General features: G+C 38.7%; 1 protein-coding gene across 3 annotated transcripts in view; it reads left to right on the plus strand.

The window, feature by feature from the left end:
- The window catches only part of lepr (leptin receptor), a 33229-nt gene that overhangs the window by 5203 nt on the left and 9174 nt on the right, over positions 1–18852 (plus strand). Inside the window, exons 1-8 of one of the 3 annotated variants that reach the window (XM_088313411.1) lie at positions 9064–9230; positions 11080–11135; positions 12371–12423; positions 12838–13068; positions 15265–15394; positions 16571–16758; positions 16926–17071; positions 18418–18559. In XM_088313411.1, coding sequence (XP_088169537.1) covers positions 11134–11135; positions 12371–12423; positions 12838–13068; positions 15265–15394; positions 16571–16758; positions 16926–17071; positions 18418–18559 — 892 coding nt within the window. In that variant the 5' untranslated portion in view covers positions 9064–9230; positions 11080–11133. Of the gene's footprint in view, positions 1–9063; positions 9231–11079; positions 11136–12370; positions 12424–12837; positions 13069–15264; positions 15395–16570; positions 16759–16925; positions 17072–18417; positions 18560–18852 lie in introns of those variants that run through there. The other 2 variants (XM_088313412.1, XM_088313410.1) reach the window with 2 other exon arrangements.

The following is an 18852-nucleotide window of genomic DNA, read 5'->3' on the forward strand; positions in this document are numbered from 1 at the left end:
ATGACTTTGAATGGACAAATTGTAATCGTCCCTCCCTTGATTCCACCAAGACATGGAGGGAGAGGAGTGGGCGTGGCCACAATGCTCATTACCAGGAACAGTTTTTAAACTCCTTGGTTTTGCGTTGTTTTTTTCAAAAACAAATTGATAAAATAGAAAAGACAAGCTAATATAATTTTCCTGAAAAAAGGATACATAAATTGAGTTTGTTATATACAAATGGACTATCCTGACTGTCAGACTTCTGTTAAAAGTCGAGCATACATCGAAGCAATTCATTTTAGCGCCTCCTTGCTCGCCTCCTCGTGTAGTACGCTACTTGTTTGCGGAGTCGTTTATTTGCCATCACGTAGCTTGTTGCTTCTGCTGTACGCGGACTTTTATATAGTTCAAATAAAGTCCGTTCTGCTGCGGCGCAAGATAGCTTGGCGCAGTGCATTTAAGTAGCGGCGAAAGAAATCACTTCCGGGTCAACGAGCGACAGGGCGACGCTTTTTTTTAATCAGTCCTGTGTGACAGGGCGACACTTTTTTTTTTAAACCAGTACTGTGTGAACTAGGGGCATAAACACCATTGACGAGCTCAAACTCGCGTTGTCTGAGATCGCCTTTTTCGGTCCAAAAACTATGCAAATAAACATGTTCCCCAGGGTCCCACGTGCCCCCCTCAGCATCGCACCGCGCCTCCCCAGGGGGGCGCGCCCCACTATTTGAGAATGACTGCTTTAAGGTATCTGTTTAATGACACCACGTTTGCTAATCAGCTAATGGCTTTGCAGTTGTCAAATGTAGCATGAGTTGAAATGCTACGTATACTTTCTAATGTTTCCTCCCCCATTTATTTTTATTGTTTGTATATGCACGCCACTTCCAATCCGTCTTCATAAGTAGGAGGGCGCTGTCCTCCTATTGGTGAATGCCAAAGAACCAATCGAAGGACGACATTGGACATGTGACACTATGCGACAAGACATACAACATTTCTGACCTACCAAACTTTCATAGTGGTGGTCGTGAAGCATCTCAGATGCTAAACTTGGTATTTGTGTCTATTTTATTTTGTGACTGTGGATGTTGTGATGTACAATGACTTCTCTGTCATGTTTGTTTGCTATGGTGTGAAAGTATTGATTTTGGTTAATATAGACGTTGAAAATCAAATGTTCTTTCCTGAAGACAGATTATTGAAACATTTTGTTTATTTGTTTTAAAGTTCAGGTATCAACATTTTCCCATAGATGTGGGGGGTGGCCAGGGAGTGTCAAGGGGAGGTCATGGCCACCATGTCGCTCTGCACCTGCATGTGGATTTGACTCACAAAAACATACACTGTATATGTATTGTATATATTGTAAATAGTAAATGGTATTTTACTTAAATAGCGCTTTTCCACCTCTTAAGTAACATACAGTACAGGGTATTTTGGGCAAGAAACCGTGTTTGCACACATCCCCCAACTAGACGCCCATCCACGCTCAGCCCGGATTCTTGAGTGTTCATCTTTCAGCCCCAACTTTGTCGCCTCAATTCCACCCGTAGTTTGGTCCAAGTATCCCTGAGCAACGTACTGAAATGCCCAGTCGCTCCTGGTGCTGTGTCATCACTCAGTTTAAGGATAAGCTCTTTCTTTCCCTTCATTAATCACTGTGTGACAGGGTGAATGAGGAAACTGTAAAAGCTCTTTGGTCAACAAGACCACCACCCGACTCACTAACAGTAGAACGATTGTCTCGACAAATCCACATAGAAAGGTAATAACCAGTGAAAAAAATAAATAAATGAATATAAATTTGATATATATATATATATATATATATATTTATATATATATATTTACATATATATTAGTGCTGTCAAGTGATTATTTTTTTAACAAATTAATCACCAAAAATTCCACGATTAATCATGATTGATCACATTTTTCAACAACTATTTTTTGCGACACTTATAACAGATATTTACTTGAATAATTTCTTGGAATCGATGCAAAATCACCAAATATGAAGTACATTTAATTCAAAGACTGTTCTAATGGCTTTCTTGGATTCTTGAATACGATCTAAATGAGACATCTTTGCAGACATTTATTTTCAAAACATTTCTCAAAACTGCCCACAAGCGCCACACTCCAGCAGTGTTGGTTTGCAAGGCCCAGTGGTACCTTAAACACAGTGTTTTGTTCTGAGACGTGCTATAGACAGCTAATTTGGCACAATATTTGCAAAATATGCAAATTATTTTTTAAGTAAATCAAACTGAGTTAACTGAGTTAAAATATTTAACTGAGTTAATTTTTTGGGGATTAATCACCTGAGATAATGCTTTAATTTTGACAGCCCTAATATACATATATATATATATATAGATATATATAGATATATATAGTGTTGAGGACAGGTAAAGAGCGAGAGATAGAGAAGATAGAAGAAGGAACAAACGTTATTGCATAAACAAACAAGAACCGGGTGTGGCAGTGGCTGAACTCTCAACACTGGGGGCTGTAAAAGATCAAAGTAAAAAGTAGATCAAACAAACTGCTGGGGGAACCCAGGAAGGAGCTCTCAGAAATACATTTATCAACAGAGAATCACCCAGACACGTGAGGAGTAATGTCAAAGTTCAACTGAGGACAATATCAAAAACTCTGAATGAGGAAAAGACTCAGAACAATGGTTAACCAGAAAGAGAAAAACAACTTTTTCTGTGAAGTAACAAGACATTCTGGTGATTAGTGGAAGTTTGACAGGAACCTAAATACTGGGTGTGATAAGTGATTATGAACAACTGTGCGAGGATCTTAGCGCACCTGAGCATGTCCAGCCCTGAAAACAAACACAAAGTCAGAAGACCAGCACAATAAACTGCAATGCAACAATTTTAAAATAAGAGGCAAACGCAAATGACAACAATACTGTATCTTCACAAATCAGACCTTGGCACAAGGCAGAAAGTAGAGGAAATTATCCTTGGTAACACTTTATTTGAAGTTTGTTAAAAAGACTGTCATAATCATGATATAACACCTCTCATGAACATGAATGAATCCTAATGACAGATGTAATTATCTTTCTTATCCACAGTGTTATTAATCGAAATTCCAATACCGTTTTAGCTGTAAATTTATTTGTATCTTTAGAAAGGTTCATGTTTAGCAATAGTCCTCTCCATTAAGCACATCCCACAACTGCTACACTTCTAACGCTAACTACCCACTTTTTTTTGGTCACGTTTTTCAAACAGAATTGCGGGCTATGTCAAAAGTTATTTCTAGTATATGCCACGGGTCGCTTAAGAATAGTCATTGGGCTGCAAATGGCACCTGGGCTGTAGTTTAGACACAACTGCTGTAAAGCGTTAAAAATGACAGCAGTGTCCCCAGCCGCTTTGGTTTCCTGTTACCTCAATGTTCCTATGGATGGAGGGCGCTCATTGGATTTTAGACAATAAAATTAGATGACGCACAAGTTTGGCATGGAACACCTCAGCACTTTCCCTCCTTCGGCCCTTCGCTATTTTTTCCCTCATATTTGTTTTCTCCGGGGAAAGTGGAATAAGAGAGTCACACCCTAATTATTTTGGGTAGTCTACTTGTTGTGGAAGTTGTGACATTGATGAAGACTGACACAAAGTGGCCAGACTAGGAGTGATTGTTTCTTGCTTTGATAAGAACAAGCTTACAGTGTCATCTGTCACATTGTGTTGCACAACTGCTTTAGGCATTTAAAATTTTCATGAGTGTGAGTTGGTGAGGCAGAAAGAAAAACACAAGATGATCAATCGCTCCTTGCTTTGCCAGTGATTCTCAGAAGAAACTCTAAGCTGGCGTGTTTGGTCCCGGCTTTGCTAATCACGGGATGTTACCCCCTCACATCTTGCCCTAATGTGCGTTGTTAAAAATGTTGCAGACCTAAAAAAACATCTCTCTGTTGAGTCCGTGTTTGTGCTGCAGCATTATCACTAATGGGACTCATTATATCTATTATCTTTCCATGTACCGGTGTCATTAGGAGTTTATACGCGTGCGCTGACTCACCACAAAACCACACTCTCTGTGCAGACTTTATCAATTACTATGATTTACTCCGCAGAATAATGGTCGGATGAACATTAGCAACTCCCAAAAAAAAAACATATTAATTTATAACTTTTGGTTGAGCCAGTACATTTCTGAAAAGAAAGAGGGCGGAAAGAAAGAATGTTAATTTGTTCTGTCTGGTCAGTGCACTGTCCAAAATCGAATCTGTGGTTTAATGCTACATAGTTGGTTGACAGACGACATTGACTCACTCTTTTTTCCCCTCCATTTTGCAGGCACTGTTTCCATTGAGAAATCATTTTTGGCAGGTGCTGTTTTTACATGAAGCATCACAGTTGAGCAGTGACTTTGTTAATTCTGTAAAATGTGGAAAATGTTGGCTCATACCACATTTGTAAGCACTGTATATACAGTATTTTAGTGCACTTTCCTGCTGTAGATCCCAAGAAATACAGGAGAGGAGAGTTAGGACATACAGTGAGAGAGAGGGCTCCATTTTCTTAGAAAGGGGCATGTATGCACGGTGTAAAATATATAGTGTCGTCACTTTCGTGCCAGGGCAAGTCTAGTTTACCGTGTTTGTGAATTTGTCAGACAGTGATACCAGTTGGGCCAAGGGCATTTTCTCTTACACGGCCACGGCGAACCGGACAATTTGGTGACAAAAGTAGTCCAGCTGGAGGACCACCTAAAACGTAGGTCTCAGTTGGAGTGAAATGTGATTTTGGTGGATTTAAGTGAAGCGCTCAGCTGATGTGTGGTGGATGTCCCTCATATCAATGAATTCAGTGGATGCATTATTTCTATTACCGTTTTTATATATTTTGCAAAGCACCCCCTGACTTTGTGCGTGCGTGTTTGTGTGTGGAGGGGGTGGGCTTGTCACACACAGACTCAGGATCAGGGTAGAAGGCGGCCTCCAATTAGCCACTTTACAGAGGCTTTATATCATCCGCCAGTGGAGATCTTCTTGGAGTCCCTCATAAACGTACTTTGGCATGCCGATCTGGCAATCTCCTTCATGGACTTCAGCAAGTCCTTTATGCTTCCTCCATGGAGACCGAATGCCTCGCTGCTATTGCATGCACGATGGTTGACTGGTTAGCACGTCCCGAAGACAGCTGGAATAGCCTCTAGCACCCCGCGACCCTCGTGAGGAGAAGCGGAACAGATGGAAGAGGAGCCTCTTTGACGAGTGAGTCGGCTGTGTTCACTCCAACAATGGCGCATACGCACATTTTTATATGTCCCGTCTACGAAAATACCAAAAAAAAAGAAAATCCCACCAAGAGCTGCGCACTTGACCCTTTTTTGCTGGTCAGTCCCCCGCCCTCCAGCCGCGATCTCTGTACCTGGTCTTATTCATAAAAATTGTCGGCCTCTGATCCGGAAGTGAATGTCTGACACTCAAGTAGACCATTTATTCCTTTCTAAGAATCTATCTTTCAACTTTGGAATACTTTTGATCTTTTTACCTGCACAATTAAGGGAAATTATTTGATTTACATGTTTTATTTATTTTTAGCATGAGTAAAGTAAGCATCAATATACTGCTGTGAAATATTTCATAATTGTTTTGTAGTCTCGAGCGCGTGTCACTTGACACAAGGGCTGATGTCAGCACTGTAATTGTTCTTGGCTTGCTGTTTTTGACAAGTGGTCTGCTTTATGGATTAGAAGACCTACTTACTACATCAACCAGATCACATGACTAATATAACATCATCTTATATTTCACCTAGAGAAGCTTTCGAGGGGTCATGATTCAGCAGTGCCCTGGAAAAGACATCAATCTGCAACACTGTCAGCATTACATGATGATGACGATGCGACAAAAACAACTCCACTACGAACATCGCAATTACTGACCATTAATTCCTGCTATTACGTTGGCCACTTGGGAGGAAGAAACAATTCAATCAACCAGTGAGAGTAGCATAAAATAAGTAAATAATTAAATAAATACGACATGCACATGGAGCACACTAAGACTTGATTTGATCAAATCCACCATTAACTCCAAAAACCCCAAACAGTCAAAGTGGAAGAAAACATTCAAAGCACAAACAGTACACTTCTTCTTTTTGATGTTCCTTTTATGTCCCAAAACACACACGGCAAACCAATTATCACACGACAATCGCTCCCTGTTCCCCTTTACACACGACACGACAAGGAATTCAAAGAAGAATCGGGCTCAAAATCAAAAGTGTATGCCTTTCGGAATTTGTTTCAAAGCGCTACATCTAAGGGATTTGTAGAAACTCAAGTTTTCTAATTTAATCACTCAGTATTTAATCCATAATTCATATTGGAAAGAATAAAAAGTATTGTATTGTATTGCCATTTCAAGTTATTCATCTGCTCATGTCTTCATTGTACTGTTCAACCTTTTGAACCTAAATGTGGAGTGCAAATATTTGTTTCAATTTAATTCATACTTGATCATCAATTCACCAAAATTTACACTCTGAAAGGGAAAGCACATTTTTACCAGAGCCAAAGACTACCATAATTACGGATTGCGGACTAATTATTAGCTTTATTCAGATAAGCGTGAACAAGATGCGATTCAACGTTCCTATATCACTTCACATTACATTTGTTGTCAATGAAAGTGCCTTAATCTCCAAGTGAAAGTGAAAATTACAGACATGTTCGATGTTGGAAAGCGTCATCTCACAATGGTGTATAGCATGGCTTGACTCAGCAGTGATCCTGAGCTCTGACATCATCTTGCGGTGAATACTGTGCCAAGGGAATAGCTTTAATGAACTGAGGTAGCTTTTTCGACATCCAGTGTTTTCCAAATACATTTCATTCGTGCAGAATAAAATCTCACGTTCTAATATGCAAACACTCACACACGCACGCACGCGCACACACACGCATACACAAAACAGAATTATAACTCCAACCATACCAACCAGTTCCACCTGGATAACAACGACATAATGATCCGAAATTATTAATCAATTAGATGTTCAGTTTTAATATTCATGGCCGAATTAGGTGTCAGCAACTCACAGGGGAAAAAATAGGAAGGAAAGTAAAGCTTACAGGTTAAGTAATAATGTAACAAAATGAATTTGTCATTCACTCACTTCTTCAACCAGAACATCTTTAAATTTTTGATTATGCTTCTTTGTATGAGATGATTTGACTTTATTTACTGCTAAGTCATTTTTTGCACAAATGTTGCATAGTCAGAGGATGACATCAAATGTAGGTTGTTCAGGATGATCTCATTCGAGAGGATGATGTCATCCCCTTGCACAGAGAGGCTGCTGCTGTAGGGTGGTTGCCTTCTTATTGCTTTTTCCTGCTGTTCTATGGTCATTGAACGTCACATTTCAAGCAGCTATTATAAATGTTCACCTACTTTAAATGAAATGGAATGTGTAAATCTAAATAAAGGAAGGTTTTAAATCCACGTGCATGATGATCATCAGAATTGTTTATAAATAATACTGCGCTACAATAAAATATTGTTGATTTTTACAGATATTTAACTGAATCCATGAAGCACATGTGGAATAGTATTATTTTGTACAAATTCAGATGCTGCAGTGATCCGACCTGTGATTTGTGGGGGACAAAGATAATCTGAAAACACACTTCAACCTGCACACGTTTATGGCCTCTGACTCTGCTCTTGTATTTCAGTGACATGAATATTGTCCTTCTCTGGTGGGCTGCCCCCCCCCAAAAAAAAAACACCTAGCAAGATCCTTGTAATTCTTAGTTTTATTCCTCAACAGTGAATAATATTTGCTTTTATTAGTAACATGGACATTCCTTCCTTCCAGACAGCATATTACTGATCAGACATTTGGAACGCAAAGTTAACTTCAGTGTGGCTTATTGTCCACATCTGGATGGAAATACGGAAACTTTTTTTTCACTCAAGCAGCTGGTTGTTTGATGAATTTGGGGAGTGAGGAAGCATTTATGTTATTAAAAGCATTCCCAGTGGTGGGCATGTGATGTCAATTCAACATCAATATGTATAGTTGCTTTATTTTGAATATTTGCATATTTTAGCAGCATTGCAGCATTGTAAAACCTTTTACTCTGAACTTAATATGATCACTTCTGCCTTGTCTATGAAAGTGCATCTACTTCTTAAAGAGGGTGGTCTAATGCAATACACTCAAAACATGCACTGAATATAATACACTAATTTTTCCATTTCTTTATTACTCACAGTACCCTTATCATACTGTCATATATATTAGCCACCACTACAATTGAAATTTTCCTACTGTGTAATAAAAAAGGTTTATTTTATCTTATTTTATCTAATCAAATCTAATCGAATCTAATCTATTGCTGTTCTAATCATTATTTCATCGGGTCTAATATAATCTATGACTGTTCTAATCTCTTCACGACGACGATAGAACAGATTTAAAGAAGACATTACCTCTCCATGCCCGATTATAAGAAAATTGTTTGATGATGGCTGCTGCAAGAATGATTAGTGGCAAATGTGTTTTGTCTTCTTGTGGCAACATAAAAACACATTGGGCCTATAGGTAAGATTTATTTATTTATTTTCATTTCTTTTTTTTGGGGGTGAGCCAGTTCAGCTGTTTTAAAGGATCTCCAGTGATTCGTTTCTTCTGTCAAGCAATATACAAGTTATTAAAAGAGTCAAATTAGTTGTGTGCAGAGATTTTTTTCATGTTGTGCCAAATTGTCATAATGAGTGTTGTATGATAAACTGCAAATACGTTTGGAGCGTTCAGAATAATTAGTTTTTTTTAAAGCAAATATCTGTAGCCTACTTAGTGTTAGTACAGTACTTTAGTCACCTCTGGCTACCAAGCTGCCAAAACGTCATGCATATAGTAAACGTGAGTAAATAATGCTATTTTTTAAACATTCATGCCTTTGAATATAATGCATGAAACGGACTTGAGACGTTCCCGGTAAAAGGGCAAAGATCCGATCTTACTTGAATGTCTCTCCGTGAGTTCCACCCATCTCCAGTGACGTCACGTGACCGTTTCCCTTCAGCTGGGCTGCTTCGCTCAGGTCAGTTTGTCGAGCGGAGCCGAGTCGAGCGCGAGAGTGATGAAGTAGCGACTACTTTGCCACCGCTAGCACTAAACTCAAATAGTTTTCTACGCTTTTAGTGAGTAATTAAAACTTACGGAAAACTAACTGAACAGGACCAGGAGAGCCACCAGGTAAGAATAAATTGTTGTTCTCACTGTGTCTTTCTTTTGATGCCGTTTTATTGGTTGAAATTCTTCTGGTGGATTTTCAGTTATCGTTTTTCATGAGTCTATAATTGACTATTGTCAGAGAGTAACCATGCAATTAGATGTCTATATAAACCTAAAAATACCTGACTAGTTCTTGCACTACGATTACTGTCTGGACTTTCTAGATAGTTGTTAAATTCTTGCCTCGCCAGTGGAGTGAATTGCTCTTCTCACCTAACTGGAGCATTTATGACACTTGTTGGACGTATTTTGCTGGTCGTGGTGATCATCATTTTCATCCTCGTCATCATCATCAAAATCATCATCATCATCATCAACATCATCATCATCATAACGATTAGAGATAATGAGAATGAATGAAACCATTCCCCCGTTTTGTAGCAGTTTCCCACTGGCAGGAGGTGAGTCAGACTCAGACCACGATGGGTAGTTGGCAAAAAAGCCTTGAGGAAAGGAACCATGAGCTTCCTTTGCTCGTGGAAAATATACTCGGCACAAATGGCTCAGTCTTTGTAATGTAATAAGGAGTTTCCAAAGGAGATTCAATTCAAAGAAGATGTGTAGGACTAAAAAGAAGACACACTGATGCTGTAGCAGGTCATTCGTCTTTCAGTCATCCAGCTGCATGCGAATATAACAGTGAATGCTCGTCTGTCTCTTTAGGTGCACTTTGATTGACTCGAGTAATAGTGACCATTACATATGCCTAATATTGTGACGATTAATCAAAAATCGATTTCAAATCTATTTAAATTGCTCAAAGTATGCATCGATGTAAAATATAAAAAAACTTGTTATGGACATTTTGATCATTAAAGGATTTGTAATGACAGTCCAATCTGTTGTACATTTATTGATTTTCATGTTTAGTTCCGGCACTAACAAAACACTGATGAGACCAAAATGTAGTCAAAATCATTCGTTCTTTCAAGTTTTTTTTTTTGTAAAGTTACAAAAAGTTACTTTTTGAGAATGATAAAATGCAGCTGTTAAAATAAAAACACATTCTCGTATGAAATTAGTTTAAAAAAAAAAGACCCCAAAAAAATCAAACCAAATCAAAATCGGGAACGGAAAATCGAAAATGTAATCAAATCAGGGCTTGTGAGTGAATTGTTACATCCCTACAAATGCCCATTAAAATGTTGACATTGCATTTCCAAAATCTTAATCAGAAAGTTGAGGTTTTTAGCAAGTAGTTTATAAGTCACAGGAGTCTTCTCAAGCCATTTCACCCCAGCAGGTCGCTTGGAAAAGTAATTGGAGAAATTAGCGCTGCTTACCCTTATGACTCCTCACACAACATTGTTTTTAGGACATCTGGAGAATGCAAAATTCCCTAGAGCAAAGTTGTGTTGGTAATTGCCGCTGCTCTTTTATTATAGTGATTTGTGTTGAAATAATCTGCCACTGACTGTTTCCAAAGCACCCTCAACTGTGTGTGACAACAACAACAGAAAACGTCCAAACGTCGACAAATACTCACAAACACATGCACTGATTATCACAGTTCACATGTTTTTGGGGATGTTTTCCATTTTTGTTCAAGTCTAGCGTTTCACTGAATTAATTACTACATGTGGTTACCAGCTGGTGTGAGGTCATATGATATCACTTGCCCTTCTGCTTTTTTTCCGCTTCAAAACAAGCAAATTAATTTTGAACGAACAGTGAATTTCTCCCCCCAAAAATAAAATCAAGTGGTCGTTCTTGTCTAATTGTTTGCCATTTTCTCCAAATGGTCCATGTTCATAATCGTGACATTTGAGGCAAACGTTTATTTAATATTTTTTTTTTCTTGTCCGTGCAGTAGAAGTGAAGAAAAGTCCAGCAAAGCCATGCCCACGCTTTGAATGCAACAATCATGTAAGCAGCGACATGCAGTCATCACCATGAGTGAGATTTTAACTGTGAAACTAAACTCATTGAGTGAGAAAGCACGACTGTGTGGAATGTCTGGTGAGGGCGGCTTCAAAACAGCATCTGACATCATTGGTATGGCACAAGGAAAAGGGGGGGGGGGGGGGGATTAGTACCTAGAACTTGATAACATCAGTCTCTTAAAACAACAGTAAACCAGTTGACAATCATAATTGATAATATGAAATATTAAGGCTTGGAATTGTATACTTAATTAGTGCATTAATTTCAGGTTCATTCATTATAATTATTTTAATTATGATCTTTCATTTAGGTTTTCTCTGGTCAAACTTGCAGTGCGGTCGGGCAATGATATGATTGCTATAAATTTAAAGTCCATCACGGGCTCAGCTGTGAGAATATTTACTTGATCAAACACGGAGGAACTGTGCTTGACAACAGGAAATCAGCCGACCTTTTCCTGCTCCAATTTTGTTTGCAAAGTGTGGTGGAAAAGGGATTTGCCTCAGTTTTAGTTTTATTTGTATAATACAGAATTATTGATAATATTCACCGTCACACAGCTGTTCCAACATAATGTGTGGTCTTCATCACTTTTAAAATTCTCTTTTGAAACCTCCCATGAGGAAACAAACGCTGTCCCGTGCTGGTCCAAATTAGACATTGCCTTGTACTTATTACCACGGTTTAAAAACAAACAAACATAAAAAAAAATCACGATAATCAAGATTGTTCATTGTGACACAATGTGTTGTGATTAGGCCTGTCACGATAATTACTATATCGACTTTTTGCTCAATAAGCAAAAAATGGACGTGACCGTTTTTTTCACACTCAATCGTTCAGTCACGCTGTTTCATTCCGTCTCTGTCAGTCATCTTACTCACAAACACATGTAATAATAATAAGATTGTGAGAATACTTCCTGCGATCATTCTTCCACTTTCAACCTCATGGCAGAATAGATAGGCAGTCAAATTGCCATAAAAATCCAAATCTATAATCTATCATCTAGAAAATATTTTTTATTGTAATCTTTTTGCCACATTGCCCAGTTCTACTTCAGTGTATGTACGCTGAGCTAACACAAGGTTGGCCTACTTTTCATGTACTTTCTGCTAAACGCCTGCTAAATCTAATTAACTGTTCATTTCTATCTTGGCCACCAGACCATGAGAGTTTTTTTCCCCTCTCACATATCCCATCCTGTCTCTCCACAGGGGTCAATCTGCGATGTTGTCCGTCCTCATCCATGTTTTGCTGATACTCCGTGGTGAGTTTTACCTCCAACTGTGAGCTCTTAAATATGCAGTATGCAATTTTGATGATTTTAATTTTGCCTTTAACTAAAAAATGAGTAAATATTTGAAACCCAACTTCATTGAAGTTGGGGTTTGTCGATTAAATACAAGAGCTCAAAACGCCACTCCAACGTGTAAAACAAGGTCATACAAGTAAATAACCTAAAGCAAAAGAACTAGGGTCAATTTGAAACTTTTACTTTCGTCTTTAAAAAAACACCTTCCCAATTCTGATTAAAGGTTCCTTTGTTATGTGATGAGGTCACATTGGGCACTATGACCTTAAACACTCATTCCATTCTTGACACACGTGACAGATTTGCGGAGGAAAAAAAAGAATAAAATAACAAAGTGAATGTGTCGTGCTCTGTATCTCCCGTCACTAGGAACTCTGTGCTTGAAGCCTGAAGAGGGTGCAGGACTCTCTTCAGGTGCGCTGGACTTGCCGTGGCATGATCAACTGTGCTATGACTCACCTTCAGCGCTGGAGGGGGAGGCGGAGGGGGGCGCCACGCCGACACCTGGGAGAAACCGTTCTGAATCCGTGCTCCCACAACAACCTCACTGCTACCTGAGGAGCATTTCAAGTGGATCAAGTCTTAAAATGGCCTCTGGCGGTAAAAGACTTTTTGATGATTCATAATAATTAGACATAAGTGTAATTCCACACATTTCTCTCGCATTCTGCTGCATTTTTCATTTGTAGCTGATTTTATGACTGTTGATTATTTTTATTTTTGGGTAGTGACACAAAAATTCATTTCCTCAAATCTTTTTGCGGTGGGTCATGACCTATGAAAGATTCCATTAAATTAGCATTGATGTACAATTGTAGTTTTTACACTTTTGTAAATGTGCGAAGCGTTTTTGATGAGCCATGTAGTGGTTTAAAAAATAAAAAAAATAAATAAATAAATAAATATATATATATATATATATATATATATATATAATTAAATAATTCTTAATTAAATTATAATCAAATTAATTGTTTCTTTTTTTTCTTTGGTTATATCTTTTCAGATGAGACTATGGCTTAGCTCCCAAATTTCCATCAACATATACAGTACAGTGTATTCATGATAAAACAGATATTGTTGTATAATAACAAACAGGCATGAAATTGGTGTTATTATATTTATGGCCACATTTTTTCAAGACCACAAAACAAAACCACAAACCAAATTATGGATGCTATGTAATTGTTATTCATGTTCTGATTTTGTCTTTTGATTTAGATTTAAAAATCATAGGGAGCCGTTTGACTGATGATGATTTTGGTTGTGTGAGGGCGAAAGAAGAAATAATAATATTTTGGTGTATGGACAGTTTCACTTTCATAAAGTTAAGAAAAAGTGTTTCCTTATTTTTGGAGTGTGGCGCATAATGCTGGAATCTTAACAAAAAAAATAAAATAAAATCAGGTTCATGAAGTGGCTCTCCAAGTTGTGTAATTGAGAGCTATCGAAATCACAATTATTCTGCCTTTGGGTGGTAGAATTAAAAATGTACTTCATGCGGAGCAGACTTTTATAGTGACAGTTTTTTGTTTACTTCTTTTATGAGATGTGGTGATTCATTTTTGTTGACCGATTCAGTCAAGGGCAAACAGCTGTCACTGAATGAAGAAACGTAGCCGTGTCTGTAAATAAAACAACGCTTTTAATACACCGAGCCTAAGAGCTGATGATGCAATTCCTGCTCATCATTGGACTTGGTGTTTTGCAGCATCACAGCTGAGCCTGCTGCACAATCGCTTGTCTCCGGCAAAGATCACTCCTGCAGGCTCATTACACTTTATTGGCTTTCTATCTGGCATTCCCTGCAGCCTGTGGTCGAGGAGGGCAACCACGAACGACACTCATGTGCTGTGATCCAATACATTGCTATGATGAGATCAAGCCTTTTACTTCGCAGTATGAGACGGAAAACGACGTGCCCTTGAGCGTTTCATTTTGGGGAAATGATGAATAAATATGGGCAGAATTAATCATCTATAATAATTATACAATATTATCAGTGCGCAACGCTGACATGTAGCTAACTGGTTTTCTGTGAAACTTCTCCTGTAGCAGTTTGCTTCTTGCCTTTCATCTGATTGGGAAGACAACATGTCGTCACTGTGGCTTTGATTCGATTTTCCATCCTGGGAAATATTTTACTGGAGATGATTTTCATTCGGATTCTTACATGGCTATCAATTACATTGTTTTCACAGCTCGGTCTTTTTGGAAACTGGCATACATCCTACTGTCTGAAAATAGATCCCGCACATGAAAAATGAGAATTTAATCACATTTCATGTGAAAAATAATATGAAAAAAATAATAATAATCTGTGATCTCTTCAACACCCTAACCAAATGATGGCCAAATAATAACGGATATCTCATAAAGCTGATATAATGATCAACTTGATGATCATCATGAACAGGCCGCAGCTTTCATTGATGCATTAATTAGAAACGTTTAAAATGCAAATATTTTCCAAAACATATTTTTTCCTTTGGCATTCCTCTTTCCATGAAAATATCAAATGTTAACACTGTTGTGTGTACCCACGACACCCACACATTTGAGGTAATGTACACGCACGTTTATTAAACATAAAAAAGGTGTATCAAAATATGTATCCTTTATGACTTCAACGGCTTTAAAATCGCTCTCAATTTTGGAATTTCCAAATGAGCGAGGTTGTGAAAGTCTTGGAACATTTTTGTTTCTCAAAAAGCTTTACTATTAGGAAGTAACACTTTGTTAGTGCTGCTTAGTAAGTTTCAATCTCATGTGAATGTAATGTCAATGTGTTCTCAGGCCCCTGTTTGAACATGCTGTGCAGGATTGATGAAAACTGGGAAACTTTGACTTGTGATTTGGGGGTTCCCAGACTTCCTTCGGGCAGGTTGACCTCAGCTCTTGTGGCACTTAGCCTGCAACGCTTCATGTGAGTGCTTATGTTTTATTCCTGTTATGTTTAACTATGCGTGTGCAGGGTTGCATTTACATTATTTATCATTAGGCCGGTCATGATAACTCACTTTTCTGCACGGTGTATTTACCAAGAATCTATTCCAATAATGCACTAATATGCACGCATTTTTTAAAATAAATGCAGAAGCCCACAAATTTTAGTGCTAATGGTCATTTTCATGTGACCACATTTTCAAGGACCAAAATAAAAACAAATTATTAAAAATATCACTCACCATAGCTACACTTCCACGAGCCATGGCCGTTTTAATTCCCTCCATCAAGCATTATTCGAGCTGCTTATCCTATATTAATTAATATTATGACAGCGACAGCACACTGGATGTGTTTGCTATCTGTCCATCCATTTGCTGAAACACTTATCCTCACTAAGCTCGCCAGACTGCATTCGCTTCAAGTACAGCTGCACTGAAGAAAATAAAATCTGCACATGTAGCCAGGACTATTTAGTGGCTGGGAGGGAAACTCTCCGTGTTAATTTCCCTAAGTTGTGGGTTTCCGATTTATGCATGCGTTTGACCTTTGGTCTGTTGACGGAAAGTCACTTAAGTACCCTTAGGCCCTTGGCTTTTTATGTGGGTGGTCAAAAGAGACACTTTTGAAAATCCTCTATGTTGTTTGTTGATGCTGGTGTGACTTGGTTCAGTTGCTCGAGCCTTCCCAAGTTGGCCAATTGAACCGTCAGCCAGCCTGCCTGCGACCATGTTGACGTACGAAGCATCTGCGCAAGCTGTTAGGCCGTTTATCTCTTTGCCTTCCTATTGTCACAGTGAGGTTAGGTGTGACCTTCCCTTCATTATCAGTCTGGTCTAATATTCGAATGTTATTTTCACGTGTCGCAAATACATAGTTTGAACTTCAGTATGATGGGAAATTTCATATCAAAATCAAATGTAAAAAAAATAATGATGATGATAAATTCTATTCTGACTTCAATAAATAATATGCTACAAAGAGTTTAAAAACATTATTAAAAGCATTCCAAAGTTACACACAAACAACTGGATAGGGTAAAAACACAAATTAGTCAAAATTGACCTGCAATTTAGGCGACCTTATAGGTGCCATACTGTCAAATGTTTTTATTTTTTGACATGACAAGTAAATTGTTTTTTCTCACTTTTTCCAGGTTCGGCAAAAATGACCCATCATTCAACTACACGAATGTGGAATCTTCTGAAACTGTTGTGTGTGCAACAAAGGATTCCACCAGGTGTTCAATTTCCATTGGTGAAACAAGTTTTGTTACCGTTGTAACTGTCAACATGTCCGGCTGTGCAGCGGGACCCCTCCTGCTCAATGTACCGGCTCGACCTGGTAAGAAAATCATTTATTATTTTATTTCTTTACGTCCTTTGAAAAGTTCACTCAAAAACAAAAAAAGTCAACAACAATGCCCATCAATCGATCAATATTTAGGTCAAGTATTTAATGTAATTGCCCAACTGATTTGACTTTTTAAATGAAATGATTTTATCTTACAGTGAAACCCAGACCTCCTTTGAACCTCTCACATTTCCAGACCATCAAGCCAGAACTGATTTTTCAGTGGGAAGACCCAAAAGACCATGATTCTGCTCCATTAAAATATGAGGTCCGGTACTCAAATGGCACTCGTCCTTCTTGGCAGGTGAATACTAATCCTTACGACACATTTTGAGTTTGTCGCGATGTATTGTGTATAAATTGCCAATTGCATGACAAAACCAGGAACTTTGAGTTACTATTTCTAGTACCTGATCAATTGGTCTACTGAACATAAGCACTTTTCCAGGGTGGCAAATGCCTCGCCACCACTTTCAATCTATCAATAGCAATTTAAAAAATATATTATGAATATTACTGATATTATATAAGAGTCCAAATGTTTTTGAACTTTGAATTCCCCCACACACAGATATCTTCCCACCCTCCTTTCAAGAGGAAAATGGTTACTTCCTATGTGCCACCACTGCTTAAAACTGCACACTGCATTATTCTGCTCCACCGTCTCCACTTATCTGCAGCGCTTCCTTATTGTGGAATAAAAATGTCCCAATTTCCTCTGGCCAGCAGCCACATGCGGAGAAGTAAATACAGCAGCCCCTAGGATTTGAGGGATGTCTTAACTGCGGAGTGGTTTTTGCAGTTTTCTGCAATATTGAGGTGTGGAGTGAAAGCTGTGTAGTGAAAAAGTGACCTGACAGGGTTTCTGATTGGTCTAATTATTTTAATTATAATTAAATAAAAGATTGTTTGTTGACAACTGCCAATGAAGTGACGCACAAGACATGCTATTCATGCACTGGGTCACAAGGTCATCCATTTTCAGTGTTTGTCTTTCTGTACAGCGTTAACTTGTTAAGCATTTCACATTCAACATGCTCCACAAAACGTATTCATCCGAGAGTGGAGCCCAAAATTCAGTGAAGAAGATATTGTTGTCGTGAATTTGCAGAGCTGTACACTTGACCCTTTTTTGCCGGTCAGTCCCCCTCCTCTGGCCGCGATCAGGCTAAAAACCGAAGTGGGTGAACGGTTTGACTTCCCCTCTTTTCTCTCTGTCTGAGGTATTGGCCCCCCCTCCCCTCCCCTCTTGTTATGGTATGCCCCAGTAGCAGGTATCAGGCGCGCATTCCGTGACGTCACTATACGGGAATACAGGCATGCTTGACCGTACAGTGTCGTCTCACTTCTCTTCATGCACAAACAGTTGGTAGTGGCACTTTTGACGCGTTCTGAGGCAATTTCTGAGATTCATTTTTTGTCGCCCAACACATCACACGCATGAGGGCCGTTTCATGGGCCGGACTAAAATCAACCTCCAGCCTTTGTTAACCGAACCCTTTTTTAAAATTAGTCACCCGCCGAGCCCTGCCCCGAAAATGGGCGCCACTGACTGCCCTGCTCTCTTTTTTTGCATGTATGAGAATGTTGATGGCCTGAGACAAGTATTTCCTCCAAAACTTACTTCAATGCTCTACCTGCTGGCTGCAGGCGGTGTCAACAGGGCTAGAGCGCAGAATGATTCTGGATCTGGAGCCCGAAGTCAACTACACCATGCAGGTTCGCTGCTCTGACCTGCATGAACCTCCGTTGTGGAGCAACTGGAGTGCACCGTATCACATCTACCTTGGCAGTAAGCAACACTTCTGTGTTTTCTTTTATTGTGTTGCATTCAGTCAGATGGCTGCAACTAACAATTATTTTAATCATTGAATAACCTGTTGATCATTTTAAGCGATGAATCCAAAAAACACGTTTTAATTTGCACCCGTTTATAAAAGCAGCACGTTAGTTGAAATTGGGAGTTCAGAAAATACCTTGCTAACATCCGCATAAACATCACTGCTTCATGGCCCTCAAACATAGAGTACATTTGTGAGTGTGTTGCATTAATCCTACGACCTCAATTATTTCCTACGTCAGCGC

Source organism: Idiotropiscis lumnitzeri, chromosome 13 (genome assembly GCF_059441095.1).
Source record: "Idiotropiscis lumnitzeri isolate Australia: NSW breed Sydney's pygmy pipehorse chromosome 13, RoL_Ilum_1.0, whole genome shotgun sequence".
NCBI classification, from domain to species: domain Eukaryota; kingdom Metazoa; phylum Chordata; class Actinopteri; order Syngnathiformes; family Syngnathidae; genus Idiotropiscis; species Idiotropiscis lumnitzeri.